The sequence below is a fragment of the Nuphar pumila genome, chromosome 3, assembly GCF_984573655.1.
Source record: "Nuphar pumila chromosome 3, dmNupPumi1.hap1.1, whole genome shotgun sequence".
Classification (NCBI taxonomy): Eukaryota; Viridiplantae; Streptophyta; class Magnoliopsida; order Nymphaeales; family Nymphaeaceae; genus Nuphar; species Nuphar pumila.
In genome coordinates this window covers 119918920-119932828 of record NC_143251.1, presented here as the reverse complement: position 1 = coordinate 119932828, position 13909 = coordinate 119918920, and the positions used below count along the sequence as shown (strand labels likewise).

At 34.9% G+C, this 13909-nt stretch overlaps 1 protein-coding gene across 7 annotated transcripts in view; it reads left to right on the top strand.

The window, feature by feature from the left end:
• The first annotated feature begins 2146 nt into the window (after positions 1-2146).
• LOC149843480 (protein SPA1-RELATED 4-like) overlaps positions 2147-13909 on the top strand; it is a 53408-nt gene continuing 41645 nt past the window's right edge. For 6 of the 7 annotated variants that reach the window (XR_016430877.1, XR_016430878.1, XM_089999840.1 and 3 more), the window contains exons 1-4: positions 2194-2580; positions 2969-3079; positions 3203-4286; positions 4462-4619. Coding sequence is in view for 5 of the 7 variants with exons in the window: in XM_089999840.1 (XP_089855966.1) it covers positions 3522-4286; positions 4462-4619 (923 nt within the window). In the remaining 2 variants the exon portion in view is untranslated. Of the gene's footprint in view, positions 2581-2968; positions 3080-3202; positions 4287-4461; positions 4620-13909 lie in introns of all 7 variants that reach the window. The other variant, XM_089999839.1, reaches the window with a different exon arrangement.

The following is a 13909-nucleotide window of genomic DNA, read 5'->3' as shown; positions in this document are numbered from 1 at the left end:
GATTGCAAACTGACCCATTCTTGACCTAATGGAAGTTATATATTTTAAGTCATAAAATATACCTATATTAGATATGTAAGATGTTAACTTGAGATTAACATGATATACGTTGTAAGTTTTAAGATATTGAGATGATAGTTGAATCATAATTTAAATAAGTATACAGGTTCCAACTGAGTTAGAAACTTTGAGATTACTTTTTCAACAAAGAAACTTTGGGATTACTTTTTGGGTTTTTTAGACCTTTGCATTGTAAACTGAATATATTGGCTTAGCTAAAAAAACAAGTCATATATGGGCAGTTCCGGTTTTTAGACCTTTTATTCATTTATAACCTATGCTTTTCCACTAGGGTCTTGCTCCTTAGTTAGGGGTGACCGTAAGTAGCTTGCCATAGGACGACCATTATTCAAAACCCATGACAGCGTCCCTTGCTTCAAGGTTGAAGCTAGGTGTGCTCTTTGATGGGCAAGGAAAATCTCAAGGGTTTTATCCAAAAAAAAAAAACTTTATTAAAGCAAATGCATTATAAAATATCAATATATATAATATTAGGACTAGTAAACAAGCTGAAATTGAAGTGTTGAAGCTTGGCTCATTTTTATGGCTAGCTAGGCCAAGTTCCAGCTCATATTGAGCCTGAGTTAAATGAACCAAGTTCGAGTTGGCTTGTTTATAAAAAAATGCAGAATAGAAAGAAATAGTGTTACAAAAATATATATGTAAAATATGTTTCTTACTATCTAACTAGTTTATATGTGCCCTATTATTCATATTCAGCTTATCAAGCCTATTTTAAGAGTTCAAACAAGCTCCTTATGAGCAGAACATGAGTAGAGTCACGAGTGGCTCGACTTGTTTCACAATGTGGCATCTTAGCATCTGGACCGTTCATTTTCCAAATCTGATGGGTGGACTGACTTCCCTGGCTCACTCATGCGGCAAGCTTTGCTTTGCATCTCATTACTGTCTTTGAATAAATTATATAGAGAGAGAGCACTCTGATTAGTGTGCCAGATCAATCTTTGATTCTTAAAAAATCAAAGATGCAAATCCGATGACTGCGATCTCATCTCAGATTAAGGGCGTTGTGTTGTTCTTTTCGAATCAGCACCAACAGGGCTCCGCTTGTCTGGTAGGAGCAGCGTCACCTTGTGTTGGTACGTTGCAAGTTCAAATCCCAATGGCATCGTTGTATAACTGGTAAGGGTCTGCCTAAACGCAGCTTGCCTTAAAAAAAAGAAGAAGCGGTGATCTGATCTCTCTAGATTCTTGGAAACCCAACGGTTCATATTGCAATTGGCCTTTAAAATTTATCGGTGGTGGTGGTTTGATTTCACTTATGATAATGTGGACTGCGTCGCTGCGACTTGCTTATCTGCCATTCATCTTGGTATTTCTCGAGATGCGTGTGCGGTCTCCATCTAGAATAATGTTGAGATGGATGGTTAGCCGTAGCATAGCTGCATCAGCACCGCTACATAAAAAGTGATATCGTTCTCAAGTAGTCTTTCACGCTGTGCCAACCGTTCAACCATGATGAAAATCTCTCTCTCTCTCAAACTGGTGGTGTTGGTGGTTTGATTTGATGAATCATAACGAGCAATTCTCTCACCAAATATTTTACATTGTACCAAACAATGTCTCTCTCATCAACTGCTGGCGATTGGGCTTTTTTGACTTCACGTATGATAATGTACATTTTTCTCATTTTTCTCACAAGCTTAAAGCCTTGGACAGTATGACCCCTCTCTCTCTCTCATTGATTTAGTGATAGTCCAGTAGAAATGGAGTTTTCCATAAGTTGCAATAAAGACGAACATGCATGTAGAAGGGTGTTGGCATTAATAAGTGAGATTCTTTCAATGCAGTCGATTCCGGTCTTGGTAAAGGAAAAACCAAAAAAGATATTGTCATCTCATCCCCATAAAATAATGGTGTTTCTGGATTGGTGTCCCAAGGATTGGCCCTGAATTTCCTTTTCTGTGTTCATTTAATTGCTAAATTGTTTCCTTGCTCTGGGCATTTATTTCTTTTCGATAAAAAAAACCTGGTCCACTTGTTTACCATTTGTTTCTTTCCAGCCCCAGCCTCTTTGATATTTTTTGTGGATATTTCGGTGCCACGTAGAGATGGAAACCAAACAGGAACAAATAAGTGGAGGAAGGTGAAGATAAATAAATCAGGCAGGCCGGGTTGGGGGATGGGAGGAAGCAAAAGAAAATAATCCATTTCATCCTTTACAATGGCACGTATTTTCTTCTTCTTTTATTGTTATTTCTTTTGATTTACGAGTTTGCTTTCTAAGTCGGTCTTTTATTGAAAAAAATAAATAAAGCGTATGATTGTATTTTGCATGGACGAGAAAATTTGTGATAAACTAAAAGGCAAGAAAAAACCCATAAAAAGAAACGAGAGTTTGAAGTTTGAGTAAAATGCGTAGCTCAGCTTTGCAGATCATCTGTGATCTCACTGTACTAGTCTTTTGAGAGACGTATGGAGATGGGTTTTGCAAATAACGGCCCTTTGGGGCGTTGAGTGTATGGTTTGAGCATTGGGGAGCATTCTCTGCGGTTTGAGGTGATGTTGGTATCTCTTTCTCATGTTGCTTTGTGTTGCTTTTCCTCTTTGCATGTTTTTTTTTATACATACCATCTTTTAATTAGGTGGAAAGCACAATGGGTTGCTTTTGCGTTTTGGAGCCAGAATTCAATTTTTTTAGTTAGTTCCACAGTCCTTTACATCGCTTGCGTCTTGATATTGGGGTGCAGTGGAGTGCATTTTTTATAATAATGAGTCATTGTTGCTGTTTGAACACGGTCTCAGTGCCAAGAAGCATATCTGTGATGTTTATGGTTCTGATTTCCTTCATTTGTTTGTTTCTTTGATACTCGGCTTGTAGTTTTAATTGCTAAACCTTGTGTTAATACAAACAATATTAAGTATTTTTGGTTGTTTCCTTTTACAGATTATGTCCACATCTTAATAGTAGAGGCAGGAATTGGAGTTGTGTTTTGCAAGTGAGGTGCCTGTGGGGGGGAATGCTTATCTGGAAAGACGGCCATCTTTGAGGTTTAAGGTAATGGGATTTTCCCCATTCATTTGCATGAATAAATGCTCTTCATATGAACTGCTCAATGCCTTTCTATATGCATCTGTCTTTTTTAGTTGTAATGGTGAGTACGTTGTTTTCTATGTCTAGGTTGGGGTCTTTTTCAAGCGGTTGGATAACAGATGATAGAGAAGTAGGTTATTGTTGGATTGGTGACAGTATAGTTTCACTGGAGATGGGTTTTGATAGATATTGGAGAATCTGGCCTTGTCTTTTCTGGTTTTTATGGTTGTGTTATGGTGAAGAATATGTTGGCATAGATCTCTGAAGGGAGGGTTCTGAAGGATTACTGTGGGAAAAATCTAGCTCTAGGGAATTGGAATTGCACGCTTCTGTTGTTTCAAGAAGTCGCCGTGGTGGTCGTGATGGCATTCCAAGAGATGCTTCAGAATTGGACAGGAAGCTGCACATGCAGGCTAGGGGGAAAGATTTAGGATTTTCTTGGACGCGCAATGTAAATAACCCGATTGGATCACCAATTACCTGTGGAAATGAGGCCATGGGTGCTTTGGAGCCCAATGATGTCAGCTTGCGCCAATGGTTAGACAACCCAAATAGACCCGTTGACCGTTTGGAGTGTCTGCACATATTCAGGCAGGTTGTAGAGATTGTAAATGTTGCTCATTTGCAAGGAGTTCTTGTTCATAACATTAGGCCTTCATGCTTTGTTATGTCTTCATTCAATTCTGTTTCTTTCATTGAGTCGTCATCTTGTTCGAGTTCGGATTCTGATTCAAACGATGAGGCAATGAAGTTGGTGGATCAGTGTAAGGTTGGTGAACATAGCTCCTCAGCTCCTGTTTCTTGTGGACTGTCTCGGCAGAGAAGCCTGCCTGCCAATGAAGATTCAAAATTGGAAATCTCTCTGACGGTCCCCTCCCCTAGAGATTCAGAGGGGAATGACCACACTGGTGTTTGTCAGTCTGATGCAGAAACTGTGAGTTTCTTGAGGTCAACATCTGCATGTGCCACAATATTATCTTCTGTGGAGGAGACCAAGGAAATGCATGACATTGGAAGCAGCAAGGGTGTTGGCCATGGACGATGGAAGACAATGCCATTGAGACAGATCTTCCTTATGGAGATTAATTGGTACTCAAGTCCAGAAGAGGCTTCTGGTGCTCCAAGTTCCTTTGCTTCAGATATTTACCGCTTGGGCGTTCTTTTATTTGAGGTATGATTCCTTTTCTTCATTTTATTTTTCAGAGTATTAAATTGAAGTGCAATGTCCTGGTTGATGGTCCATATAGCTGTTCACAACCTCTTTGAATATGTTGGATATTTCCTTACAAAGTTAATTAGATAAACCTATGAATTGTTTTGTGAAATGTGTTTCATGTGTGTACCAGCTGTTCTCCACATTTAGTACAGAAGGGGAAAAACTCAGAACTATGTCCAACCTTCGCCACCGTGTTTTGCCTCCACAGTTATTGCTGAGATGGCCCAAAGAAGCCTCATTTTGTTTGTGGTTACTGCACCCCCAACCTAATACCCGGCCAAAAATGAGGTGAGCTTATATGTATCTGCTATTCCATATGATATATATTATTTTCAGGAAAGTGTAAGTGCTAGTTCTTTCATTCCCCTTGAAAGCAAATGCATTGAATTAATGTTGTATAACTGCAGTTACTTGGTGGAATTTAATAATCTCATTCATGTAATTTTTACACATTTCAAAGATTACAAGGACTTTAGCATATATCTTGCTTTGAAGGGGAACCTGATCAATGTTTCCCATATAATATATGTCCCTCACATTCGCTTTAAAAGAAAAAAAAAGACAAGTCATGGCATGAGGAACCTGCTGTCTTTCCACAAAACTTATCCTTGCAATGGTGAATGAGTGTTTTTGTAGCCTTATATGACAAGATGCAATGAGGAAGATAATGCTGATATCACATGCTGATAATTATTGTATCCCAAAAATGCATATTTTCAACATTAGCAGCAATATGTTTTTTATGAAATGGCAAATGACTTTGCATGCATGCAACAGTGATTTTGGTCTATATTCTAGAAAACTGTTATATGTTCCTCCATTATTATTTTTCCAAAATTAAGGAGGTTTATATACTTTGACATTGTTACCGGGTCTTGACACGGAAAGAACTTCCTCACTTCCCTTAGTCATTCCAAGTTGGGTCTCAGCTTGGTATATCTCTCAAAGAGCATCATCAAGAGACGTAGTTTCGGTCCTATGCAAGATATTGAATTTAACTTGCTCAAACTCGGGTCTTAACCTGCATAGGAAGGAAAACAATGTTCCTCCGCAAGTTGCTTTTGACTCATTTCAATGGCGAAACATTTCCAATTAGGCTCAAGCAATGTTAATTCACCCCAAAGAGGTAAGAGAGTACTATAGTAATCTCTCACACTCTTATCTCCTTGTTTAATACCTTAAATCTTTTCTTGTAAAAAATTTTTTGTGCCAAATATTTTTGCATGTACATATGCTTGAGAAAAATCCAAGTCTCACTTGCCTTTTTGAATTTGACTATGTTAGCCGCAATCTTGAGTTCCATGCTATTAAGGAACCAAGAAAGAATTTTGGCATTTTCGGCTTCCCAATCTTCCACCTTGATGTAATGTTCTTTAAGTGCAATTTCTCTTTCTTCATCATTGATAATCTTCACTTGGTCACCATCCTTTTGGGTGAGTATGAGTTGTGGTTCACATGTGGTACCACTCATATACCCCTATAATTTCTTTCCCTTAATGCAGTGCTCCATAGCGGCGGCCCACATCAAATAATTAAAGTTGTTTAACTTGAAGGTAATCACCATCATTGAATCTTTTTCGCTCATTTGGATTGAGAGAGACAATACTTCTGGAGAATCCTTCCTTTACAATCACGAGCTTTTGGAGAAGCTTTACACAATCTCAAGAGCCTAAGCTCTGATACCATGTAATGAAACAAGTGGAAATACAAAAGAGATCCCAATAAGGATAAACACATGCAAAAAGCGTGCACAAGCACTAATTCACCAAAAGATAATACAAAGTTAGAACAATCTCAAGAGTATAACACATGCACACAATAACCACTATGGGCGCATATAACACAACACGTAAAAGCTATAATTTCACTAATGAAAATGCTTAGAAAAGCATTGAAGATACAAGGGGTTTCAACCCCTATTTATAATACAAGAGAAAGGGAAGTGGGCAGCCCAACAGCCATGTTGTACAAAAGCAAAAAGAAAGAAAAGAAAAATAAAATACCAACATAAGGCTCTAATAATAGGCTGACACCTATATATGGGCGAAATGATTGAAATACCCCTGAAAGGTATTTCAGTTTACATAGAACGGAATATATATATATATATATATATATATATATATATATATATATACATTGACATATAATTTAACAACTCGTTGGTGTCTTAAAAATGCAAGAAGCAACAAAAGGTGTCATTATCATCAATCGAAGCTGAGTACCAAGCCATGGCCACGACAACATCTAAAGTTGTGTGGCTGAGAAGATTATTATAAGACATGGGGGTGCATATGCAATCGCCCCCAAGGTTATGGGGTGATAAAAAAGCTCCATCTACATAGCTGAGAATCACACATTTCATGGCCTCACCGAACATATTGAGATGGATTGTTACTATGTTTGTGAAGAGTACCTGAATAACTCCATCATCCTGCCATATGTAGCATCGAAATTTCAGTTGGCTGACTTCTTTACGAAAGCTCTTCCTTCTCTTCGATTTTATTTTTTGCTTGACAAACTTTCAGTGATTACACCGTACGTTTGAGGGAGAGTGTCAAGTTGTATGTATATATTGTTGTATATTCACACACTCACACACACACACACACACACACACACACATATATATATATATAATATGCATACTAATATGTATATATATATATATATATGTAATAGGTAAATACCTTTTAGGGGTATTTTGATCCTTTTATTTTATAATTAGTTGTGTTCACTAGGGACACTTTAGGTTTTTTACCTTTTTTTTTCTTCCTTTTGTCAAGGGCATTACAGTCTTTGTAATGCTCTTATCCAAAGAGTCATTGGGAGTGTCTCCAACGACTATATTTGTAGTTGCTGGAAGCACTCACAATGACCCTTTTGGGTCTTCCTTTTATATAAATAGAGGATGAATTCCCTTGCATTTTTATGCATGTTTCAAGCACAATCCTATATTTTTTTATGCTCTTTGTCTTGCCCATTTGTGGCTTTGTGCTCATATGCTTGTATTTGACCCATAAGCTATGTAACACGGACTCTTCTAACAGGGCAACACACCCACGTTGCACCCGCACCCATGCGGGTGCGACACTTGGACACGACTTCCTTTGTGTCAGGTGAAGTCAACCACACCGAGGTCCATTTTTGTCCCAAAAGTAGATTTGGTTAACTCTAACCAAGTCCAGTTTTATCTAATATATATATATATATATATATATATATATATATATATATATATATATATATATATATACCCTCCCCACACCCAATCTTTTTTAAAGTGACGCATCCGCACCCGTACGGCCGTACCTATGTGACATAGCCCATAAGTGGTCCTTGCTTATTCACACTTTTTGTGTGTTTTTAAGGCCCACAAGAAGCATTCTATTATTCTTTTTGCATTTCATTATAGATACAACCGAGCTTTCGCCTTCTTGTGAAGATTAGACCACACCCTGTGTAATGAAACAAAAAAATAATATGAGAGCCTGCCACTAAAGGCTATAAGAGCGCACAAATACAAAAGGACCACTTATGGGCTAAATACAATTTCACAAATGAGATACACAACACCAAGAACTCAAGAGAGCAACAATATAAAAAATATATTTTTGTATTTCACACAAATATGCTTAGAGAAACATAACTATTACAATAGGAAGATCCCCTTATATAAGCAAAAAAAGAAGATAAATGAAGAAAAAGGGGCTAGTCCAACTAGCCATTGGACTAGCCCCAACAACTAGAAATCTAGCTGTTGGGACTAAGCGAATGGTTAGTTGGGTTGTCCCAACAACTATATAATATAAAAAATAAAAAATAGAATTACAAGTCTACCACTACTAGGTAGTCCCTATTACAAAAGAAGAAATAATCAAAATACCCCTAATGGTTATTTTATATTATAATATATATAGAGAGAGATATATATAACAACAAAATACGTTAACACTCCCCCTCAAATTGACAGTATAAACAAGAACTCAAGAGAGCAACAATATAAAAAATATATTTTTGTATTTCACATAAATATGCTTAGAGAAACATAACTACTACATCAGGAAGATCCCCTTATATAAGCAAAAAGAGAAGATAAACGAAGAAAAAGGGGCTAGTCCAACTAGCCATTGGACTAGCCCTAACGGCTAGAAATATAGCTGTTGGGAGTCTTGGGACTAGGCGAATGGTTAGTTGGGTTGTCCCAACAACTATATAATATAAAAAATAAAAAATATAATTACAAGTCTACCACTACTAGGTAGTTCCTATTACAAAAGGAGAAATAATCAAAATACCCCTAATGGTTATTTTATATTATATAAAATATATATATATAACAACAAAATACGTTAACACTCCCCCTCAAATTGATGGTATAAACACCGAAAGTTTGTCAAGGAAAAAATGAAATCTAGGTGTCGAAAGCGCCTTGGTGAAGAAATCAGGTAGCTGATATTCAGAGGTGACGTAGGGCATTATGATAGTCTTCTTTAAAAATTCTTCACATACATAGTGGCAGTCCATTTCGGTATATTTAGTCTTTTCATGAAATATATGGTTGTCGGCTATGTATATGTCACTCTTATTGTCACATCATAATTTGGAGGGTGTTTGCAAATGAACCCTCATATCTTCAAGTAATCTTTCTAGCCAAATAATCTTTGATGTCGTGGTAACCATCACATGGTACTTAACTTCATTAGTACTTTCGGTTACATTTTGCACTTCCAATAAACTAAAGAATCATCTAAAAACACACAAAAAGGTGTAGTTGAGCATTTATCATTTGGATCTCTTCCTCAATCTAAGTCAGAATAAGTTATTTAACTAAAGAAAGAAAGAGGAAGACAATAAAATGTAAGTATCTTCAACAAGATACTATAATCAAGACCCAATGTTCTTGGTGAAAGACAGGTGCACATATGCACAATAAGAACACAAAGAACACTTGTGCACAAAAGCACTAATCAATCAATCTCACAAATGCACTAAAAAAGAATAAAAGCTTTATTGAATACTTGGGCTTTGACCCAAAGCCATGCCAAAACACAAGGGGGAACTCCCCTATTTATACATAATGAGAGGCCTTGGAGGGGCTCCCAATGTGATCATTGGGACCCCTCCAACGGTTATAATTATAACCGTTGGAGGGCCCAATGATCACATTGAGTGGGCCCCTCCAAGTGCTAAAACCAAAAAGAATAAGAAAAAATAAAAACAAAACAAAACAAAAAGCAAAAATTACATACATATTCTCAAAAAAGAATGTGTAAAAAGATGAATATACCCTTATGGCTTAAATGAAATAAATATATTATATATATATATATATATAATAGGTAGATACATATACATATATTATATATATGTGTATGTATTACCTTATATATAAAATATATATTAGATTACAAGATTTGATTACATAATTTAACATAAAAGACCCCTAATTTTGTAAATATTTAATAATTTGCATCACAATACTCATGTGAATTATGGTGGGAGAGTGTTGAAACTGACTTGCAGTATGGATTACATACACAATATCAGGTCAGGTAATAGTTAAGTAGGTCAGAGTGCTAACCATCTGATGATGCAAAGTTGAATATTCCATAAGTGACTCATCATCTTTCTTCATTTTAACATTGATAACCTCTTGAGTATTCACCCTTTTCTCATTAGTAATCCCAAACATGTCAATAATATCATTAGCAAACTTGGTTTGAGTAAGTAAATACTCTCGAGGAGAATATGCAACCTTAATACCTAATTAAAATCTAAGAAATCCAAAATTAGTTATTTCAAAATATTTTTTAAGAATAATGTTAATATGATTAACTCTCTGTTTGTGTTCACTTGTGATGATTATATAATCAACATAAAGAAGAATGATGAGTATTCCTGCATCAGATTTCTTAACAAACATAATGGTGTCAGTGTAGCAAGATTTAAATCCAAGAGTGAGCATGACAAAACTAAATCTATCATACCAGACTTTAGGTGCCTGTTTCAAACTATATAAGGCTTTTCTTAAATGAAGCACCTTTCCCGGAGGAATATCATATCCAGAAAGTGAATCTATATAAACTTTTCTTTTTAAATCCTCATTCAAGAAGATATTTTTTACATCAATTTGGTAAATAGTCAAACCCTTGATATCAACTACAATTATAAGAGTCCTAACAGAAGTCATCCTAACTACAGGTGCAAAAGTATCATCATAGTTTATACCATATTTTTTAGAATAACCTTTTGCAACTAATCTAACCTTATACCTCTCTAAGGTCCCATCACTTTTAATTTTAACTTTATAAACCCACCTATAAAATATAGTTTTATTTTTTTTAGGCAAATCAATTATTTTTCAAGTCTTGGATTTTTCAAGAAACTCTAATTTGTCATGCATGGCTCCTATCCATTCTAGTTAATTTTTAGTTTGGTTATAGGTGGTTGGTTCAAAGTAGAACATGATTTTAGCTAGGCAGGCCCTATATCGAGGAGAAAATAATTCATATGAGACAATTTGTTAAGAAGTCTGGAGACCCTATCAAATCTTCTAACTTCCCCTAAATGTTGTCTTTCTAAGTTGGAGTAGTTTTCTAAGACACTAGGTTGTATATCATTTTCACGTCTACTATATTGAATTACTATAGGTTTAGTTTGATAAAAAATTTTACCATCCTGGATATTGGGTTGAGATTCTTCATTGCTACCGTTATCAATCAAACAATCATTATTTCTCCTAGGCAATAACTCAAGCAAAAATGAATATTCAACACTTTTCTTAGGCATATTTTAATTAAAAAAAAATCTTTTTCTATGAAATAAACATTTCTAGGAACATAGAGATTGTCTTTTTCCAAATCATAACACCTAAAACCAATGTTGTAAGTATCGTATTATATCGTACGATACATATCGTTACTATATATTCTAACGATAAGATGCACACTCATATCGCGATACGACTGTGTATCGTACGATATACCCTTGTATCGTACTGTGTCGTACGATACAATGTGTATCATACGATACACTTCATACACACTTTAAAAGGGCTGAAACCTTTTTTTTTTACCTTAGGTTTTAAAGACCTTCCTACGGTCGAATTCTCCATTTGTGTAGAGGCCATTAGAGGAAAACCCTCACACCCATAGGAGACTTGAGTGTTTTGGGATTCGATTCTTGCCCAACAAAAAGGCCTTTGTAGTTTTCTCGTGTGAGAGTACATTTTCACCTAATTTTCACTCAAAAACTGAGATAAGGTAAAAACATCCTTGCTCTTTGCTTCATTTGTATATGATTGAAGTTAGAGGGTAAGCTCCTTTCTTTTTTTATGCTTTTAGAAGATATTAGTTTACCTTTAGTTTTTTACCCTTAATCCCATTTTTTTTGCCCTTAGAATTCAAAATTTGTCTCTAAGTGTGTTATTGAACATTATTTTAAATCTTTGTAGTGATTAGATTTAGTAATTCATGCTCTAGGAGGTTGACGGTCTTGGAGGATGCTTCTTAAAGGATCCTACATTAAAATATTATACACCAGTTGACTTGGAGATGTGTTTTAAATGAATAGTTAAGTGTAGCTTTTATGGTTTCGTAATTCATGGAGGATTGTATAGATTTAATTGTCATGTTGTGGGGAATAAAAACTCTATCGTGAAATTATATACACATCACATTTCTACTGATATTCGTGTTGAACTTCTTACTAGTCTTGTAGAAGATGATAAAAAAAAGGCACGGGTACGTGCAATATTTATTTAAGAGAAATTGCTAAAGGTAGTCCTTGATTCAGAAGATGAAGATAACTCGTCATTATCTTAAGCCATTGAACGATGTAATAAACAAACAAAATCATTGAGATGAAGTTTGATACTATAGATAACTTTTAGATATAGACATATGTTTTTAAACTTTAACTTGTATGCCTTTCCCCTTAGCATGAATATAACTTTAACTTTTGTAATGAGTTATGAAAACCTTTTGGATTTTGAATGTATCATTATTTTGTCTTAACCGATTGTATTTATGGTGATTAGATGACTGATTTCACAACAAATATGTGGTTGTTAAATGTTTAATGACATATCTATGTTTAGTTAATCTTATTACATAAATATATTGTTTCCTTGTATTCTATGATTTTTTGTTTTTATTTTAGATTTAAAAAAATTAATAAAATTTAAGATTTTTACGATATGATATGATACATATTTTACTCTGGGCCGACCGTTAGAGGTTACAATACGCTGCTTACAACCTTGCCTAAAACCCTTTTGGTTTTCTCCGTACCCAAAAAATACACAAGATATGACTTTTGGAGAAAGCTTGTCATTTTTGTTGGTAAGAACAAAAAATTTGCATCTCAAAGGTCTTAATATAAAATAATCGAGAGAGATTTTAAAAAGCTTTTCATAGGGAGAAATTTTTTAGAGTTTGTTGGAAGGAAGTCTATTAATAAGATATACAACAGTTAATGAAGGTTCGGCCCAAAGCTCTTTTGAAACATGTTTTGAAATTAGGAGGGTTCTAGTAGTCTCAACTATATGCCTATGTTTCCTTTCGGCTAAGCCATTTTGTTGAGGTGTATAAGAATAAGATATTTGATATAAAATCTCATTTGATTCAAGGTATTTTTTGAAATCATTTAACGTAAATTCTCCCCCTGAATCGGAGAGGAATACACAAATATCAGTTTTAAATTGATTTTTGACAAAGTTATAAATTTTTTTGAATAATTTTAAATTTTCATATTTATGACTAAGAAAATAAATCCAAGTAAATCTAGAGTAATCATCAACAAATATCACATAGTAAGTATAACCACCTTTAGAAGAGATAGGAGCAGTATTCCATACATCAGAATACACTGATTCAAATGGTTTTGATGGGAAATAAGTTCTATTGGGAAAAGGAAGCACTTTCATTTTGCCAAGAATGCAATCAGTACAATGAAATTCTTCATTACAAAATTTTTTCAAATGTGGTACATAAGACAATTTGAATATGCTAAGATGACCTAGCCTTTGATGCCACAAAAAAATGTCCACATTTTGTACATTGTAACAAAGTATTTTTTTGAAAGAACAAGTTGATCCATATAGTAGAGATCTCCTTCTCTATGTTCTTCCCCAATCCGCTTCCCTGACCAAGGATGTTGCACCCAACATTGGTTTGATGAGAAGGAGACACTACACCCATGATCGATAATTTGGGAAATAGAAATAAGGTTTAAATTCAATTTAGGAACAATTATAATTTTGGGAATGAAAAAATTTGAAACATTTTAAAAATTCTCAATACTCTTTATATCAAGGGAAGACCCATTGGCAGTAAAAACATGAGCTTTTGTGTTTGATCTCGTCTTATGCATTGATATACTTGAATTTTGAGGATGTTGAGTTGAAGGTCAAAGAAGTGATTGCTTGTGGTGAGAAAACTAGTATTGATATTTGCAAATACCATTTCTTTTGTTATGATTTATTGTATGTGAGATTTTTAAAATCTCTCCATGTTTTTTGTAATCTTTTTCACTGCTCGTTTGCCCTTGTATGGAAAAAGGCTTTCCATTGAAAA